The sequence below is a fragment of the Chiloscyllium plagiosum genome, unplaced genomic scaffold (genome assembly GCF_037043375.1).
Source record: "Chiloscyllium plagiosum isolate Xiang-an unplaced genomic scaffold, Cpla_swu_hap1 HiC_scaffold_29, whole genome shotgun sequence".
Taxonomy (NCBI): Eukaryota; Metazoa; Chordata; class Chondrichthyes; order Orectolobiformes; family Hemiscylliidae; genus Chiloscyllium; species Chiloscyllium plagiosum.
Window position 1 is genome coordinate 81,281,194 of NW_028270167.1, and position 21,974 is coordinate 81,303,167.

General features: G+C 41.7%; 1 gene segment (V, D, J or C); it reads right to left on the minus strand.

Annotated features, from left to right (window-relative positions):
* Window positions 1–3,244: 3,244 nt before the first annotated feature.
* On the minus strand, window positions 3,245–21,561 carry LOC148142403 (Ig heavy chain C region-like). The segment is given in 5 exon segments: window positions 3,245–3,660; window positions 4,116–4,424; window positions 6,366–6,677; window positions 9,754–10,059; window positions 21,528–21,561. Coding segments are annotated over 5 exon segments (1,338 nt in total).
* Between the last annotated feature and the right edge of the window lie 413 nt (window positions 21,562–21,974).

The window sequence follows — 21,974 nt, forward strand, 5'->3', positions numbered from 1 at the left end:
GCAACATATAAAAACAAAACAAACGAGCTACAAATTCTTCCAACCACAACCATCTCAAAGATATCAAAGTAAAAAGGAAAATCCATCAATAATTGTCTCAGTTACACGCTGATAAACTGGAGTCATCTCACTGTTAGAGTCAGCAACAGGACAGATTGGAGATTGGGAATTCAGAGACCTTGATAAGCAGATCAGGAAAATCAAAGGGGTCCACAACTCATTCACTTAACCTGGAAAAGAGAGAGAAAGCAATGACGCAGATGTTTATGATCAGGGACTTTCAGATTTAATGTTTATTCAATGTCACACTTCGAGATTTCACAAAACATATTGGGCTGCTTGGCGTGAGAAAGATGTGATTATTCTCACCTTCACCAGAGTGACGGCAGCGCTGTAGAAAATACTCAGGAAGAACAAGTTGATGAACGTGGAAGCAGTTGTCCAGATGTTGCTGTTATCATCCTCATAGTCTTCAATCCAAGTGCGATCTATTGAATCTATGAATATAAAGCCGAGAGAACGCATTTAGATTGTCTATTGATCCAGATCGATCTATCTGCATCCAAGTCATGTAATTGGAGACCATTACATCTTCATAAAGCAGTCAGGGATTTCTCAAGTGTGACTCTTATCTGTATCTATTAGTGCATTATTGACTCAGCAAGAAATTACAAATACTAAGTGCACATGTTCTTTCTTCATTGTCCATGTCAGAACGTTTTAAATTATTTTTATTTTCATCTATTATTTAAGGATATTATTATTTGAGGAATGCTTATTACGAATGATGATTTTAATTATATCATTATATTTTAAATATAGGCTGTGACAGCACTTTAGTTGAAAATTGTGGCCAGCACTGAATAAAAATTCAAATGTGATTCTCATCTTTTGTATTGGTGACCAATTGCTTGGCAAATCATGCATATAAGTGACATCACAGTCAGGACATTGCTTCATATTTTTGTTTGAAGGATCTGTATATTTAGGAATATGTTTTTGTACGTGTGTCCCTTAATTTATTTGATCTACTGCTTGGTGTGTTTGGTTTTCCTTTAATGTTTGTGTATGTGGTTATAAGAGTCTCTTACTTCACTCTTGCCCATGTTGGAGTCTGTGCATCAATAAACATATTCCTGTTCCTTTACTGCTGGTGTGCTCATGTGTTTGTGCACCTTAATTTTGGTCTTTTCCCAGTGTGTAAGCATCATCATGCTAATATGCCACTTCGTTGCTGCCTATGCTTATCTTGTAATGTCTTTGTGAGTGTTCACTTTTCATTAGTGCTATCTAAAATGTGTGCTTATGTGCCTGTTTCAGATCCTACCTACACTGGGTTATTTTCATGTTTATGCTTAATAAATGTTAGCATGCAATGTTATGTTTTGATGGATGTTTATATTTAGATGATGATGTTTGCTTGTGTGGCAATCTTTCCCAAACCATCTCCTGATAAGCTTGTTTGTGCTATTGTTTGTGGATACTTGCTGATCCTTGTGCCCATTATCCTTATTTAATAAACACTCCTCTATTTGTTGATCTATGCACTTGTGTGTCTGCATGTGAGACTCTGAATTTGTGTGTGCGTGTGATATTGTATACATGCTGATCAATGTGGTTTAATAATAACTAATTAAGCTGCCTCTGTCATCATATGTTTGTGATTCTGAAAATGGGAAAATAATGATATTAATGTTTATCTCTGTGCACTTACGTGCCTGTGTGAGTTGACATGTGGGAGGACATTTTTCAGATTTTGTATCTGTGTGTTCATGTGTGTATGTCTGTACGCATTGTGCTGTATGAATGTATATGTATTCATGCCCATTTGTGTGTTACCAAGGGTCGATGTTTCTCATGGTTATGAGTGAGTACTCCTGTTCATTTGTGCAAATGATTTTCTTTTGGTGTATGTGACTTTTTGTATGAGCTTAGGTGGGTGTTCAAGTACCACTTGTATGTGTGGCTCTGTGCGAGTATGCGTGTGTGACATCTTATCTATATGCACATTTAAGTGTGCACATAAATATGTGTCTTTAGGTGAGAGCCCGTATATATGTTATTACGTGTGCATTTGCGATCATCTCTCTGTATCTGTTCATATACCAGACTGCAATTTTTATTATTCTGATATATTGTTCTAATTTTAATGCATTGCCCATAATTAGATTTTGACCTTGGTGTTGCAGGAAACATTTCCCATCGTTGTGCAGAGATAAGCGTTTTATGAGCAACTCCTCTGTTGCAGTGATAGAACTTCTGTCTCTGAGAGAAAAGGCGTGAGTTCAAATCCCCACTGCCCCAGAGATAACATTTCTGAATATGTTTATTAGAAAATGTCTACTTGTGTTCTGTATGTGAAACAAAATGATATCAGGTATTCGAATACCAGAATTGATCCCATGTGTTCCAGAAAACTGAGACAAAACTATGGAATTCAAACTGGGACGATGCAAACACCAGTTTTGGATTATGGGAATCAATGTTAATCATTTGTTAACAGAGCCAAGCATGTCTAACATGCTTCAAAGGTATTGTTTTGCATGGAAATGTTAAATCTTTGGACAGTAAGCAAGAAGTTGACTGTCCCTGTTAGCAACTGGGTTACATTACAGAGGACATGCACCATGAAAACTCTGCACAGGGAGCAAGAGGACAGACCATTCATCGTTCCCCTCCCCTCTGCTCCACAACAACTTATCTGTTGATTCTCTTTGGTGTGAAAGTGAAGATACATTCTGTCAACTCATGCGCTGGCGCAAGATCCCTGGCAGTTCCCCAGAAACAAAGGTTACATTCAAACTGTTCTGCACTCTTTACGATTGGTATGTTCCAATCAAATTTAATTTTAAAGTGCCTTAAATTTACATTTCCAATTGGTGTAATTTGGCAGTTTAAAACTGACATGAATTTTGTAAGAATGTCCAATTGGGGGAATCAAAAACACCAAGTTCAAAACTCGTGCCCTACCCTTGACATAAAATGGACATTGTCAGATTTTGTCACAGAGGGATTTAGGATGGATAACATCCTTGGCGGAATCCTGCAATGAGTGAGCTTTACTCTATCTCTGACCCAGGGTGTATCTGAGCAGAGAACATTAACTGCACAAGACACTCGTTCTAGACCTGTTAATAATCCACTTTAACTACACAGATGCAATGTACGTCAGAGTGAGAAACAACTAATTCAGTATTTAACTCACAACTGGAGGAAAAAAAAACACTTCATTACTTCTGTTGAATTATTAAATGCAACTTTGAGATTTTTATTGACATGAATTAACAGTGTCCATCAGTGCAAGTGAAATGTTTACAAAACTCGGTTTACCGCTGGATTTATCGACTGTTCTGTTGATGATCTTCAATGGAATCGCTTCATGTCCCACCACACAGGAGTAAGAAGCACCGCTGGCCCACTCCTCCGCTGTAATGGATAACAGGCTGTAGATGAAGAAGGAAGTGTTGTCGCTCTCCGCCATCACCTCAGTGTTCTTGTAGTTACTGGGATTCACCGGCTTGTCATTGTTTGTCCACTTGACGAAGATCTCTCGGGGGGAGAAACCTCTCACCAAACAGGTGAGGGAGAGAAAACTCTGAGCGGAGATTTCTTCTGTTGGTGGCAGGAGGACCGACACTGATGGCTCCAGCGGATTAATCACTGCAGAATATTTGAGACAAATATAAATCAACCAAAAAAATCCTGAACCGATATCACAATTTCGCTAAATATTAAAATACACCGTGTTTAATTTGGGATTTATTTACTTTCGTTTTCTAAAGGAGCAGAATGGTACGCATACTGTTCATTAAAAAAAGGAAAGTTTAATGTGAAAGTTGCCTCCATGTTTCCAGCCCACAACGAGGACATTCTGGCCATTTGTCATTGCTGATGGTGGCGTCACAACTCAGGCTTCTTCCTACCTTATCTGACTTAATCAGAATACAATATCCTTTGGTCCATCTTTTTCTTAATCAGCTACTCAGCTATCCTGCCTTCAGATGCATCATTAATGCCCCCAACGGTGTTGGTTCATTACCAATCAAAGCCTGCCATTGATGTAACTGGATCTGGATTACACATGGGATCCTTTGTGCTTTAATCTCACCGCTCACCTTTCTCCTTGTGGATGGAGTCTCTCAGCGGAGTCGGTAGATTCTGATGGTACACCACACATTCAAAAGTAACGCCACTCATCCAGGCTTCAGTAGAAATGTCTAATTTGCTGATCACGCTGTCGGGATTCTGTCCAGGCTGCTCAGCAATCTCTGATTTCAGAGGCTTCTTTTCTTGTTTCCAGGTCACGTTGACTCCAGAAGGAAGATTGGACACAACGCAGGTTAACGTCACCGTCGCCTCCAGTAAGACTTGTTCTACTGGCGGTGGGAGGATTTTAACGGTGTTAGGGTGGCACTCGGTATCTTCTATGAAACAAAAATCAAAGTCAATGAAAAATGCCCCTTTCTGATACAAACAGCCAATCCTCAGATTACTCCTTCACCGGGTGAAGACACCACCTTCAAAATGGCAACTCCAACTATTGCTGAAACGATGCTTACTATTGTTGATGTATTTTGATCTGTGAAACATTTGTGATTATCTATAACATACCCTGTGTAATTATTCCGAAAGGACACTGGCTTTGTAACAAGTGAAACCTGTGAAAAAAGTAAAATCATCGAAGATACCATCATGTAACCCATGGAATTATCTTTCTTTCGGAGTTTGTCTCTCACTTAAGATCATCCATTGATACTTGTGACAAGAGTAATCTGAATATAATGAGTTCATTTCCATGTTCATAACCTTTAGGTGCAAGTGCTGCTGGTCACACTGACTGCCAAATCACATCCCAAATTTTGAACAGATTATAATAAATAATAATTATTTTCTTTGCAGAGTTCTAAAGTGTTACAGGAGCAGTGAACAGCCATGGAAATTCTGTTCATTATATTTAACATGATTAAAAATACTTTGCGTTATTGGTGTGATGTCATTCTCTAATTTATGTCATTGTTCCTCGTGGGCTGTGTTTGGAATAGATCTGAAAACAAGACATTGAGTACAGCATTGGATATCGAGAAGGACACCCATCTCCTTAAGTCTTTCCCTCCATTCAGTTAGTTCATAACTGGTCTGTACTTTCACTTTATTTACCAAGCTGCATTTTTTAATTTCTTCATAGAGCAGGAGAGAAAAAAAACAAACAAAAGCTTCTTAAATTAATCTAAAAACGCGATGGAAATGTCACTAATTTTATAGACATCCACTACTCACTGTGTAAACATCGCCACCCCAAACAGGCTAAATCAGCCTGTCTCGAGTTCCTAGTTCATTCATCCCTATTGTAGCATTCCCACCAGAATTTATTCTCCTGCCTCATCCACTAATTACAGAGAGCATCTTAAAGAAGCTCAGTGAGATCACATTTATCCCAGTTCATCAAATGTGATAGCCACTTGGTCTGTGGTCTGATCCCATAAATGAAGTTAAAGAGCTCAGGACCAGATAAAAATCGATGTCGTACAATGTCCAACCAACAGGTCATTCCTGAGCAGGGAATGAAGCATTGAACGCATTTTGATTTATTTTCAAGTAAGGGTCACTGCATATGTTAACCACGTCAATTTGATAGAGCATCAGAATAAGGCTGTTCGGCCAATCCAGAGTTTAGATCAGAATGATGCTGGAAAAGCACAGCAGGTCAGGCAGCATCCGACGAGCAGGAAAATCGACATTTCAGGCTAAAGCCATTCTCCTGCCTTCTCCCCGTACTAAACAAGAGCCGATCTATCTCTGGCTTGAGTACACACAATGGCCTGGCCCCCACAGCCCTCTGCAGCAACATGTTCCACAGACTCATCACCCTCTGGCTGAAGAAACCCTCCCCATCTCAGTTCTAAACGGTGCCCCTTTGACCCTGAGACTGTGCACTTGGGTCCTAGTCTCGCCTACCAGTCAAAGCATCTATTTCACATTCACTCGACCTCAGTCTCTCAGTATTTTCTATGTTTCAATCAGATATCTCTCCAATATCCCCCTCCACCCCAAACTTATCCTTGAAGCAGCTACCAGGCAAGCATTCAGCACTCTGAATGCCTCTCCCAGCATGGTCAGGCAATAAACTATTTAACAAAGCTCACTGTCTCTATCTATCTTCAACAGAGAGGAAACATGCTTTTCTGACTTGCCAAAAGGTTGAATTATGAGCAATGCTGATGTAACACTCAAACTGAAATGAGATACGTGGCATGTTGGGAAACGAGAAGCTGTACCGTGCTGTTTACTACGCCTGATAAATTCGTGTGTTTGATTCACATCAGAGTTCAGATTGATTTGTAGCTCTCTCAGTCTGTATCTCTTACCCTGGAGTGCGGTGATGTTTTTACTTTGAGTGTTCTCTCCATGAGTGACCTGGCAGGTATAGACCGCACTGTTGTACCATTCACCATAAGGGACCATCAGCCGACTCGTCACCGAGAAGTTCCCGTCCGCCTCACACACGGGAGACGTGAAGAAGCCAGAATCCAAGGGTCGGCCATTTTTCAACCAACTCACGGAGATTGACTTCGGACGGAACTCGATGATTGAACAGACGACGGTTGCAAACTTGCTGCTTGCGATTTCTTCACTGGAGCTCACAGTTAGGAGAAGGGTTGGTGGGAGAGGATCTGTACCTTTCGGAAACACATCGCATACATTATCCGATGAATTTCATAACAAATACAATCAGTTCTCAAATATCAAGGTTTCTTATGGTTAATGGATACAAGAATCATAATTGTGCAGAGTGCTGGAGAAGCTGGGATCCACACAGAAAGACCAGCAGGACAATGTGAAAGACGAAACTTAGAGGACACAGCAAGGGAATCAAGGAGGCACAGAAACTATAGGCCGGTAACATCAGAAGGGAGATAGCAACGTTGGATGGTATTCGTTTTAATGACAGAGTCTGATGAACAAGGCAGACGAATTACTTGCATAAATGAAGAAATGATGTCATTGCTATCACGGAGACATATTGAGAGCCGGGCAGGAGCGGCTATTCAATATTCCAGGATTTAGTGCCTTCAGGCGAGACAGGGAAAGATAGAAAATGATGGGGGCAGGGGTGTGCGGTACAGAATGTTGTTTCTGTTGCAATTCTGACAATAGTATTTTAGGCTGTAAAGAGAAATGAAATCATGGATACCTCCTTGAACAAAGGCAAATGGACAGTACTTCAAAACCAAAATACAGCAAACATAACGATTGGGAGAGCACGATAGACCTTACTATTGGTCCAAAATACCAAGTGCAAATACATGGGCAAATTTCAGAGACATGTAAATTAAATAGGGGAATGAGAAAAGAGGTTTTTCACTTCCTCAGCATAGGCTTGGATATTCACTTTGTCAAAAACTTAGAGGGAGCACAATTCTGAAAATAGCCCCAGGAGAATATTTGAACAAAGTATGTGTTTAATACAGAGAATTTTAATCCAGACCTTGCAAGAGAGGGGTGAACCTGGACTTAACTTTAGGGAATGAAGTGGACCCAGTGGGTAAAACACCAATGGTGGAGCACTTTGCAGACAGTGATCGTAAATCAGTTGGATTTCAGATTGTACTGCAAAGGAATAGAAATTGGCCCAAAGTTCTGAAAAGGGGAAGGACAATTTTAGTAAGATCTGGTAATGACTTGACCAGAGTGGACTGGAAGCTGACACTTATTGGTAAATCTGAGTCAGAGCAGTGTGACACATTTAAGAAAGAGATAGGAAAATCACAGGGAGGACATTTACCAGGAAGCCACTGCATGGTACCAAGAATGCAGCGGGCTCTGGACACCAAAGGGCATGGAGGGAGAGATAAAGAGAAACAAGGGAGGCTTCCGGTCTATACTGAAATCTCAAAACAATAGAAACTAATATGGAATACAGAACGTGCAAGGGGGAGTTTGAAAGACAAAGGAATTAGAAGAGCAAAAGGGACCATGAGAAAATAATAGCAGTCAAAAGAAAGGAAAATATTTTTAAAAGTTACAGACTTATTCATAATAAAAGAATTATTCGGGAAACAGTAATGCCCATTAAGTGTTATTATTGGAGTGGAGCCGGAGGATTAGGTTGTGGTCAAAACGAATGTGTTGTGTCAGTGTTCACTAGGAAGAGGGACAATGTGGGGACAGAAATCATGGAGGGGTGTTGTGATGTACTTTCAGAAATTAGGACACATGATATGATGTTCTGTGTTGTCTTGCTGAATGAAAAGTGGTTATATTTCCAGGGCAGATGAAAAGTATACCAAGCGGTTGAGCGATCCAAAGGATGAAATAGTTGGGTCGCTGACAATAATTTAGAATTCCTGTCTGGCCACAGCAGTTGTGCCAAGTGAGTGTAGATCAGCCAACGTTGCACTGTTATGCAGGACAAAGGAAGGGATAAATAATGAAAACATAGATCACTCAAGCTAGTCTCAGTTGTAAGGAAACTATTGACAAGTGAATTTAGTCTTCATTTGGAAGATAAATCAACAATTTTCAGCACGGTTTTATTGAGAGGAAGTCATGTGTAACAATTTGATAGTAGTTTTCATAGATATAACTCGATGTCCAGATGATAGCAATAATCAGAGCCAATGGGATCCGAGTTAATTTGACAGATTGGATCTAGAACTGGCTGAGTGGTGGGAGCAGGAGTTAATAGTCATCGGGTGTCTGCGTGACAGGAAATCTATGTCTCCTGGTGTTCTGTAGGGATTAGTGTTGATTTCCTTGCTATTTCTCTTACATACCAATGATTGAGGCTCAAATTTAGGAGGATTAACCTGTGAATTCACAGATGAAATGAAAACTGTCATGGTAGTAAGTCATGAGCATAATGGCTTTAGATTGCAGGAGGATATAAAAGGGTTGGTTGTATGTGAAGAGAAAAGTTGCAAATGGAAATTATTCTGAATAAATGTAAGGTGATGTAATTCGGCAGAAGAATCTGTCAGGTATGACGTTTTGAATGGTGGAACCCTGGAAAGGCCTGAGGATCTTTGGTGCATGTACCCACCGATCCCCTATAGTACTGTGTCGTCTGGATAAAGAGGCTAAGAAAGTGGGAGGATATTTGCTTTTATTAGCCTAGACATTGACAATGAAGAGTGGTGAGATGGTTAGGCCATACTGAAGCGTTGTGTGCATGTTATCGAAGGAATGTGATTGCACTGAAGGCAGTATTGATGAGATTTGCCAGGATCTTGCCTGGGTTGGAGGGTTTTAGTTATGAAACTAGTTTAGATGGACAGGGGTTTTCCTTGGAGCAGAGGAGAATTAGGGAGATGATTATCATGATGTCTAGAATTATTTTAGGCATAGACAGGGTAAACTGGATGAAACCTTTCCCCTTGATGGAGAGATCAATGCCTCAGGGGCACAGGGTGAAGGTAAGGCCAGGAGCTTCCAAATGGATCTCAGGGGAAAACAAAATCAAACAGAGGGTGGTGTTAGCCTGGAGCTCAGCACCTATAAGTCATGTAGAGACTGAGCGCCTCATAATAGGTATGAAGTATCCTTGCAAGGGCAAGTCACACAAGGCAATGGATCATGTGCTGGCACATGAGACTGGAATAGTTAGGTGGCTGTTATTGATAGGCGTGAATTGGATGGATCAAAGGGACTTTTTCCTGTGCTATATAAGGTGATTCTGTGAAAACGGTTATAAATAATGCCTTATTCATGTAAATCCACAGATGCTCTGTTTATCTCAGTTCCCACAACACTTACCAACACATGGCATTTCTTTGCTCTTGTGTGACCCGCTGTGTTGAACCTCACAGTAGATTTCACTGGGGCAATCTACCACTGACCCAGGCAGGGTTAACTGGCTGCTCAGGGTGTAGGTTCCCTTCTTGTTTCTCACTGATGGGTAAGTCTTCAATCCAGTCGTGATCAGCTCCTCACCTTTCTTCCAGGTTACCTTGGTGACGTCAGGGGAATAGTCCATCGCCAAACAACCAACGATCAGAGAACCGGTGTTGTGCTCCTGACAGGAGGAGACCAGGCCATAAAGTGTGGGGGGAGACGGTGTCTCTACAATAGAATGACCAATTGAGCATGTTAGTTTCTGTTAATTTGACCTTATCAGTTACTCAAATGTATCCTCAGCTGTAAACGTTTGCCAGTATGCTCCCGCTGAGTCTACAGCATAACTGGGGTTTATTTTTGTTTCCTACCAGTTGCTGATCATGATCATTGGTTCCCTCTTTAGAAACATGCCCTCGACCTTGACCATTACCATATAATTTAGGACGAAGAACATCCTGATCCCACCCCAGTAACTGTTTGAAGATCTCACCAACTGACACTTTCACTTGATTGCTGTGAAGAGCAGAGACGTTTCACAAAATACAAACCAAGGAAATGCAGATTCATCGAAATTCTACAATGTGTGCAAACAGGCCATTTGGCCCAACAAGTCCACACCCACCCTCTGAAAAGTAACGCATCCAGACCCATTCCCCTACCCTATTATGCTACAGTTAACCCTGACTAATGCACCTAAACTCCCAATCACTGAACACAACATTTACAATTCCCCCAACTTACACATCTTTGGAGTGTGGGAAGAAATGCACACAGACGTGGGGAGAAAGTGCCAACTCCACACAGACAGTCACCCGAGGCTGGAATGGAACCCGAGTCCCTAGCACTGTGAGGCAGCAGCACTAACCACGAAACCAGCGTGCTGCCCCACTAGGTGCCGTGCTGCTGGAAATACCCAACAGCTGGCAGTACCCCCGGACAGAAATCAGAGTGAATCATAGAACATAGAACATTACAGCGCAGTACAGGCCCTTCGGCCCTCGATGTTGCGCTGCCCTGTCATACTAATCTGAAGCCCATCCCACCTACACTATCCTATGTACGTCCATATGTTTGTCCAATGACGACTTAAATGTACTTTAACTTGGCGAATCTACTACCGTTGCAGGCAAAGCATTCCATACCCTTATTACTCAATGAGTAAAGAAACTACCTCCGACATCTGTCTTATACCTATCTCCCCTCACTTTTAAGTTGTGTCCCCTCGTGTTTGCTGTCCCCATACTTGGAAATCAGGCCTAGTGAGCCTTCCTCACTTATCAGTGCAAGGTAGAATGTTCTCTCTGGGAGGAAGGTCACTGCAGCAGCAGCACAGGCAGGAGCTGAGCACTGGGATGGGGAGGATGGCTGTCACGGCTGAACTCATGCCAATTGTCTGGAAGTTGAAACATCTCATTTACAATTATCTGAATTCTGGAGGCCTCTGAAAAATGGAGGACCATTAAGGTTCAGAGACTTTGGAGTGTTACAGCTGAGTATTTACGTAAATATAATTTGAGAAATGAACAAGTAATCTTTAACATTAAAAACTATCAAACTGACACGCAGTTCACCAGCAAATCTCATCTTTCAGACTAACCACTGCACTTACTTTGTCTAGACCTAAATTCCCACTCATATTGACAAACTCTCCCCTGCTAGACACCCATTCATGCCCAGAACACACAGCCCCTATCACACGAAACACATCCAAGGCAATCCATGTTGGTAGTGTAGCTGAGCAGAGAGATCTCGGTGTCCATGTACACAAATCCCGAAAAGTTGCCAGCCAGTTTGATAGAGTTATTAAGAAGGCATACTTTGTGTTGGCTTTCATCGATAGAGGGACTGAGTTTCAGAACCACGAGGTTAGGCTGCGGCTGTACAAAACTCTGGTGGGGCCGCACTTGGGAGTATTGTGTACTGTTCTGGTCAGCACATTATAGAAAGAATGTGGAAGCTTTGGAATAGTTCAGAGGAGGTTTACCAGGATGTTGATTGGTATGGCGGGAAGGTTTAATGACGAAAGGAAGAGGGTCTTGAGGCTGTTTTATTTGAGAGAAGAAGGTTGAGAGGTGACTTAATTGAGACATAAAAGATAAACAGAGGGTGGACAGTGAAAGTCTTTTCCTTGAATAGTGATGGCTAGCAAGAGAGGACATAGATGACAGATGTCAGAGGTTGTTTCTTTACTCAGAGAGTAGTAGGGCCATGGAACGCACTGCCTGCAACAATAGTACACTCGCCAACTTTAAGGGCATTGAAAAGGTCATTGGATAAACATATGGATGAAAATGGAATCGTGTAAGATAGATAGGCTTCAGATTGGTTCCACAGGTCAGTGCACATCGAGGGCTGAAGGACCTGTACAGCACTGTAATGTTCTATATTCTATATTCCAGATGGACATATGATCTCAATTCCTTTCACTCATTTGCACTCCTGCCGCCCTGCACCTGTCCCATGGTGAATCTGGCCCTGACTGGACCTGGCACCATCATTTTCTCAACCTCTGACAAAAGCCCACTACCCAAGACATGACCTCAGCCCTTGATCACTGACCTCTCACCTTACCCAAGTCAACCTGTGCACATTGCATCCCAGCTCCTTTCGCATCTGTCCTTTACCACCTACCATTTTGCCAGACTCCGAGCTTTGCATTTTGACAACACGTCCCCCTGTCACTTCATTACAGTGACCTTCCACCCCCGAAACATCCTGGAACTCTGCCCACCTCTACACTAACCACCTGGCACACTGCCCACCTCTACACTAACCAGCCTGGCACTCTGCCCACCTCTGCACTAACCAGCCCGGCACTCTGCCCACCTCTACACTAACCACCTGGCACACTGCCCACCTCTGCACTAACCAGTCTGGCACTCTGCCCACCTCTACACTAACAAGCCTGGCACTCTGCCCAACTCTGCACTAACCAGCATGGCACTCTGCCTACCTCTACACTAACCAGCCTGGCACTATGCCCACCTCTGCACTAACCAGCCTGGCACTCTGCTCAGCTCTACACTAACCAGCCTGGCACACTGCCCACCTCCACACTAACCAGCCTGGCACTCTGCCCACCTCTGCACTAACCAGCCTGGCACACTGCCCACCTCTACACTAACCAGCCTGGCACACTGCCCATCTCCACACTAACCAGCCTGGCACTCTGCCCACCTCCACACTAACCAGCCTGGCACTCTGCCCACCTCCACACTAACCAGCCTGGCACTCTGCCCACATCTACACTAACTAGCCTGGCACACTGCCCACCTCTACACTAACCAGCCTGGCACACTGACCACCTCTGCACTAACCAGCCTGGCACACTGCCCACCTCTACACTAACCAGTCTGGCACTCTGCCCACCTCTACACTAACAAGCCTGGCACACTGCCCACCTCTACATTAACCAGCCTGGCACTCTGCCCACCTCTACACTAACCATCCTGGCACACTGCCCACCTCTACACTAACCAGCCTGGCACTCTGCCCACCTCTACACTAACCAGCCTGGCATGCTGCTCACTTCTACACTAACCAGCCTGGCATCCTGCCCACCTCTATACTAACCAGCCTGGCATGCTGCTCACTTCTACACTAACCAGCCTGGCATCCTGCCCACCTCTGCACTAACCAGCCTGGCATCCTGCCCACCTCTGCACTAACCAGCCTGGCACTCTGCCCACCTCCACACTAACCAGCCTGGCACACTGCCCACCTCTGCACTAACCAGCCTGGCACTCTACCCACCTCTGCACTAACCAGCCTGGCACTCTGCCCACCTCTACACTAACCAGCCTGGCACACTGTCCACCTCTACACTAACCAGCCTGGCACTCTGCCCACCTCTACAGTAACCATCCTGGCACACTGCCCACCTCTACACTAACCAGCCTGGCACTCTGCCCACCTCTGCACTAACCAGCCTGGCACACTGCCCACCTCTACACTAACCAGCCTGGCACTCTGCCCACCTCTGCACTAACCAGCCTGGCACACTGCCCACCTCTGCACTAACCAGCCTGGCATCCTGCTCACCTCTCCATAAACCAGCCTGGCAAAGACAGACCTCCTGCATTTCAGCTCAAACTACCCCTCACCTACCAAGCACAATTCGACCAAATTATCCTGTGACCATTACCATTTACCTTGATGCCACCTTGCCAGACAGAGTGCATGCAAGCTTACCCAGCAGCCAGCCAACACCTCACAGCCTACCAGCCCAAACTCTCCCACATGCCCAATCTAGCCCCTCACTTGCTCACCTTCTAACTTTGAGCCTACTCCACCATAAAGTCAGTGAGTCATAAAATCATACAGCACAGAAACAGTTCCTTTGGTCCAGCTCATCCATGCTGACCAGAGTTCCCGAATTAAACTAATTCCACTTGCCTGCCTTTGGCCCATATCCATCCAGACCTATCCAGTTCATGGAGCTATTCAAATGTCTTCTAAATGTTGGACCTATCTCTGCATTTACCACTTCCTCTGGCAGTTCATTCCAATGTTTTGGACAGTTACAACATGAAGCCCTAACCCTGCACTCAGTGCTCTGACCAATGAAGGTACATGTGCCAAACGCCTTCAACACACTAGCTACTTGAGACGCTTTCAAGAATCTACGAGTCTGGACCTCAGGATCCTCAGTGTTCAATATCACTACCCAGTGCCTTACCATGAACTCTGTAAGACTCTATGAGTCTGGACCCTCAGGGCCCTATGTTCAACATCACTACCCAGTGCCCTACCATTAACTCTGTAAGTTGTGACCTGATTTGACTTCTCAAAAAGCAACACGTCGTATTCATTTAAATTACACTCCATCTGCCACTCCTCAGCCCATTGGCCCAGCTGATCAAGATCTCAGTGTACGTTCAGATAACTTTCACTGCCAATTATACCACCAATGTTGGCGTTACATGCAAACTTACAAACCATGTCCCATTCAATGTTTTCATGGCTTTCAACCAATATTGTACCCTGTTTGCCTTTCTCCCACATATCCGGAGCATTTTTTAAGGATTGAAGGAATCTATCTCCTTATTGAAATCATCTAAGATTTTGTCCTGAATCAATTTCTGTGGTGGAGAATTCCAAAGTTCCACCATCCTTTTGCTGAACAGTAAACAATCAGGTTCAATGTTATCGGTGTGTTGGGAAGACTGGTGAGCAGCAAGATTAATGATGATCCCATGAATGGAATAGCCTTCTAGAGGGGCCGTGGGGCCTTCTTCAGCTTCCATTTTGCATGCATGTTCCAAAACTGTGATCCTTGAGGATAAGGGCGCACATGCATGTAAATGCTTCACCTGAAAGCTCTCCTCCAAATTAGACTTCAACTTGACTCTTAACTATTTCCCTGCCCGTTTCCTCTTCCTTGATCACAGCCATGGGACTCACTTCCTAACAGCGCTGTGAATGTGCTAATACCACACAAACTTCAGCAATTCAAATAGACTGATGATAACTGGTTTCTCAAGGCGATATAAAAAGTCTGACACTTCCACACCTGTCTAGAGATTCAAACAACCACTGGAAGAATTGAAAATTATTTGAGGCACTTGTGTGTCTCCACAAGATGACATGATTTCGTTTTGTGTGATTTGACTGTGTTTTCACTGAATGAACAGAGCTCTTTCTTAATCATACAATAGGAAGGAAGCTTCCCGCGTTTTTAGCAAGGCAATACACATTACATTTCTTTATTCCAGGGAAGTATAGTGTTAAATTAAAGAAATATGATGATTGGGATGTTTCAATTGGAAATTGTCAGAGATTTAAAGTTTACTTTCATGAGCAATTAATTCCAGCCTCATTGTGTCACAGTACTCACAGGAATGTCTTTCAGAAATGGTGTCTCTCTTTGTTATGGGCAGTCGAATCAGTAAATCTGGGATAGTTTTTGCTTGTTAATCAAAGGTGTTGAAGAGTTTTAGCCAAAGGGAGACCTGTGGATTTAGCTCACAGATGCTCCATGATCGAAGTAAGTGGTGGAACAGCTCGAGGGGCTGAGTGCCTTCCTCTTGCTCCGACCTTCCTATCATTGTGTCATTCATTAAGCTAGCACTGGCGGTGAACACTTTTTATTAAAATATTTCAACAAATTAATTGTTTCACACATGCTTTAGGAAAAACTTCTGTTGATTATTTGGAACAGGATCATTGACATTCTCTATTTGAGTGATCAAAATAACTTCCACCCAATTACAGCAGCCACTGCGCTCTGGAGTGTGTTGTTACTTCATATTGGTTTCTTGTGAAACTACAGCTCGAGATCAGGGCGCTCCAATTCAATGATTCTCTGATATTTAATATCTCTGAACATTCGCAATTTGTTCAAATGCATCTTTTCTCTGAAGAACGTGCTTCATCGAACATAACATTTTTAAATGAAACAACAAACTTTAAATGCTAGAAAACCAAAATAAAGACAGAAATTTCTGAAGAAACTCAGCAGGTCTGGCAGCTCCTGTGGAGAGAAGGCAAGGTTAACCTATCGCATCCAGAGACCCCCTCTTCACCAAATTGTTTTCATGTTTTTGGCACAAGAGCTCACACCTGTTGAGATAAACAGTGATTACATTGGCTTGACTCCTGTTGGAAAAAGAATTCTTAGCAGAGGTACTGGATGGACTGAGATAGCAATTGAAGACCAACTGAAAAGCTTTCACCATCTGCAGCAAGTGTTGGATTCAGCGGAACTCCCACCGTACTGAACAATCAAATTTAGCTCCAGCACTGGTTTAATATCAAGTAAAACAGCCTAAGCATAATCTCATCAAATATGCTTCGAAAATGATTCATTCTGGATTAGTTATAAATGATATTGTTAGAACAGCAAGTCAAAAGCTGGGATTTCTTTGAGCACTTACTCCATTAACCCCATCTAGCGATACCCAAAAGCTTGTGAACAAACATTGATCTGGAAAAAGCTGCTAACCACCAAAATTCTGTTTAATATCTAAGAGACACAAGTCAGGACAGCGATTGAATAGATTTCATTGGCCTCTGTGAGTGGAATTCCAACAAACACCCAGACATGTCAATCTGCTTTCTTGCACTGAAGTAACCTGATAAGAGATTGTGTTACATACCTCTCTAACATATTGTAAGTGAACACAGGCCACCTGGCACAGAATCAGGGACTCTACTACAACATCACAACAGACCTGAACACAATGAGCTTGACACTATCACGGAGAACACAGCCCACCTGTTTTGACAATACATAAACCATGTTAGTTATTGTCACCTTCCAACAACCAGGGATTGTTCCAGAATTTTCGTACAATGAAAGTAATATTTCAACATTTATCCAAGAATGCTTTGACAGCAGCTCCAAATTGTTCAAACTCTATGGGAACTACAGCGGAATAAATCTAGGAATTGCATTGCCATCAATTCACTGTCACTGGATTCCAACCTCGAACTCCCTTCCTCTTTCCCCTGTGAATGTTGCTGCACCAGACGGTCTACTTAGTTTGGAAAAGATTAAAATGTTTTTAAGTGTAATATGACCGTTGCCAGTGACATTAAAAGCTGATAATAGGTATTCAAATAATAAGATGCAAAAAAATTCTGATTCTACATTGTGCCACGGAACATGTCCTGCATAACTGAGGCACAAAGAAAATATGCAGCATATTTCCCTCTGCCTCGCTCAATCAAATATCTCTTGTTGCCAACAACCAATTTCAAAACTCTTGCTATCTGCCTTTTGTTCCTGAAACGTTCGTTCTGATTGGAACAACTTAGTCAGGGCTCTCAATTCTGAGGCACCTAATCGAATATTGTATTTCTGGCAGATAAAAGTGGTTTTGAAGCTCAAGATAAAATTGAACTGTCTGATATTCAGGTATCCGAACTGGACAATCTACAAATGGTCAGGACCGTTAACAAGTTAGTCGGAGATAGCACAGAAACAAACTGCACAACAGACTTAATCCTAGAGGATAGATTGCTCAACTCCTCACGTCAAATATATTCACTGTAATTGAACATTCATCAGAGGAACTAACCAGAGGATTAATGTGAATGAGAATGTGTTCACAATGAACATAAATAACCACTGAGTTAATAAACTTAATAAGTCATTGTATTTAACAAAATTATTGAGGTGGGAAATATCGCCAATTAAAGCACAGATCCGGAGGAAATGGATTATTCTCTAAATTATTTTTACATATTCTTAAAACGTTCCTTGAACTGTGGAGATTTTGCATGCACTGCATAAAGTCAGTACTGCATTCCAGTGTGGAAAGCATTTCTGTTGGAGGAATTAGGGCAAGGTCATATTCTTGTTAACAGCTTTTAATAAACGAAAATGTTTAAAAAGGTATGAATTGAAAACATGCTTCTGTCTGGAGTTGCCCGCTTTAGTGGATGTCTAAGTAAATGTGGGCACTGCTGCCTCACAGATCCAGGTACCCAGGCTCGGTTCCAGCCTCGGGTGACTGCCTGTGTGGAGTTTACACAATCTCCCCTGTGTCTGTGTGGGTTTCCTCCCACAATCCAAAGATGTGCATGTCAGGTCAACTGGTCATGCTATATCGTCCATAGTGTTAGGTGCATTAGTCAGGGGTAAATATAGGGTAGGGGAATGGATCTGGGTGGGTTACTCTTCAGAGGGTCGGTGTGGACTTGTTGGGCCAAATGGCCCGATACATACTGCAGGAAATCTAATCTAAATGATTGTCACACTTAACTAATGTGAGCAGATTCCTTCCGATCGCTACATTGCAATAAATCGGTCAAGTATATTTATTAAAATAAATATTACTCTATTTTAAGTTTCTGAATAAACAATGTGCTCTGTTATCCTCTAGTTCATGTCTTCTGCAAATTTGTGTACTCTGCATCCGTCTGAACACATCGATTTAATATGGATTCTCTGCGTTTGCAGCAAGCACTCCCATGGTTTTAAGAGTAAGGTTCCTACAGTATAGAAACAGGCCATTTGGCCCAAGAATTCCACACTGACCCTCTGGACAGTAAGTAGCCCAGCCAGACCCATTCCCCCTAATTTATATTTACCCCTGACTAATGCACCCTAACCGACACATCCCTGAACACTGTGTGCAATTTAACACAACCAATCACCTGACCTGCACATCTTTTTGACTGTGGTAGGAAACCAGAGCGCCCGAAGGAAACCCACGCAGACACAGGGAGAATGTGCTAACTCCACACAGGCAGTCACCCGACGGTGGAATCGAATTTGGGACCCTGGCTCTGTGAGGCAGAAGTGCCAACCACTGAGACACCATGCTGCCCTGCGAGGTCATGAGTGGATTATTTTAATTAATTCGAAATTTGGCCTTGGTCACATAATTCACTATAGCAGTTGTTTCCGAACAAATGACTCCTCAGTTGATATTGTGTTGTAAAATGTAACTATTCATTTAAAATGCACAGATTGGGAACACCTAAAGCACTGTGCAGATTAAATAATTCAGTTAATGTTTTATTTTTATCCTGTAAATCCAGTTTAATCAGGGACATAACAATTAATTAACTCAAGTTACGTGTGAAACTGATCAAAGCAGTGAAACGGACCTGTTCTTCATAGAATTGAGCAGAATTTCCAAATGGTTTTTGCCATTGATCTTTTCCAGCCAGAAAAATATGTATGTAGTGTACAGCGGAATTGAAAGGTGTTTCTTGATCAATTATAACACAGTCATGGCATTTTTGCTCAAGAGCAAGAACTATTATAACATTAGACTTTTGAAATTCTATTTATATTTCTCTATGACTTGTAAACTGTTTAGAGACAGACCTTGTGATTGAACTAGATAGTGGCGTTTTGAATTTGGATTGTAAAGCATGGATTAGATTAATCCTTAATTATTACTTTTAAGTAAAAATGGCGCCCGAAGGTGTCTGTTTTCCCTTCATTTCTAAAACCTTTGTGATTTGTCTTTCACTTTATAATAGGCTTTATGAAATTTAAACTCGCATGCTGATTGCAATGAATGGGGAACCTGGAGCGGTTCACTGTCACCAACCATGTTAACATTGCAAGAACAATGTAGAAACCAGAAACGGTTTCCCAAATATAACACATTTAATGTTACTCAAGCACAGTCCCTCCTCAACAGATCAACGATCACCAGATCACAACACGGTGTGTTTGCAGCAGAACTCGCTCTGCAAACATTTTCAATAGAACCAAAACATGATGCAACCTCACAAAAAAAAACAAATTGAAGTCTAACAAACCTGCTCAGAATCCAGCAAACTAATGATTAAATTGAATAGAAATAACAAGTCATAACAGCAGCCTTGTTTGTGAGGGGACTTAACACTTAAAGCTGTAACGTTTCTGGCAACAGTTCAATTTATTTCCAACCTGTACACCCTTCCTGATCGTGACAATCTTGTGCAGCGCACAGTAGGGCGGTTGAAGGCATATATTGATTATTCACTTCATGGTCAAACCAAAATTACTGAATGGACAAATATTACCACATTATAATTTTAAGTTAGTTTCAATTACATAATCTGACCAATTCTGTAGTTTCAGATTTTAGTCCCAAATTTTATTTTGAATGAGGCTACTCAAAACAAAATTCAGTTAGTTTACAATTAGAACTGAGTTTTGTTTTAAAAAGTCAATGCATTAAAAACTCGTTTTTTTCATTTCTCACACTTCCGGGTTTCTGCCTTAAGTTGTTTTTCAGACCGTTACAAATGGATGTAATGTTTTCAATCAAGCAGAGAAAAATGTGTCATATAAGTTTAACAAATGCAGAAATGATTCATGAAAAACCAAAGAACTTCACAAACATTGGTAATGAAAAGTAATCCAGAGAGTCAATCTCCTCACCAGAAAGAAAACACCGATTACAGAAAGCATAAAAACGCTGATCAATTTCACAAACTGAATAAGATCCAATCAACTCAATTCAACAGAATCAAGGAAAATAAAATCAGAATCCAATCAACTCAAAACAACAGATTTGAATGAAACATAATCAGAATCCAAACAATTCAATTCAACAGAATCAAATAAAACAATTTCAAAAGCCAATCAACACAATTCAACAAAACCAAGTAAAAACAAAGTCAGAATCCAATCAACACAGTTCAAACCGAATCAACCAAAACAAAGCCAAAATCCAATCAACTCAATTCAACAGAATCAAGTAAAACAAACTCAGAATCTAATCAACAGAATGCAATATAGCACCGCAAGAAAATTTTATGACAGTTTCTAACCTGCTTGTCATCAACTAATTAACAAAATAAATGCGAAAATATAATCAGGGTAAGAACATACATTCAAGAAATTAATAATGATATTTTAGCATATTTTAATCATGTTTAGTAATGTCTCGAACATCTTTGATTTCTTAGCGTTTGTTGTTGATAATAAAACTCACAGTCAGGTTGTCACTGACATTAACCATTATTTATAGCTGACTGATTAAGAGACATTAGGCGTTTCAAGTAACCCAGCCACACAGAATGCCCATCTGAACAAAAAAAGAGATACACCGAGCAACTGACTCCATCATCCCCATTGTAACTATTTGCTGAGCCTTAACTGAAGTCTGTAATCAATCTGAACAAAAATCAATCCGAACCAAACCAAACTCAGCACAGAATCTGAGTTTCATTTAATTCAAAAATTAGTCACATGAATAGAAAGTTTTTAAAAAGTCACTAAGAAAGTTCAAGGGTCTTACCTGAAGTCACTGTCACCATGGTCCCTTGGCCCCAGTCATCAAGTTCGTACCACAGTGTTACATCCTCTGGACTGGGTCACACAATAACTAGCTCTGTATAAAACAAATCAAAAATCTGCCATCGTTTTAAATTTTCAGAACCACAGACAAAATAATGTCACGATAAATCTTCATCACATAATTGCGCTAGTGAATTCTGAACATTCTTGATTAATGTTAATACTGTTTTATACTTCACAGAGTAACACATGAGCTGATTCTCAAAATCCCCAACTGGTGTATCAATAATTACCCAACACTTTTACAAATTAAATAGTGATACTGGCATTAAACCGCACAGAACTAATACTGCTCTGCAAGTTAAGACGGTTTGTAGAAGTAATCACTGACTAGTTTGAAACAATGGAGGCTGACTAGGGTTTTGTATTGGTCATAATTGCAGTGTCA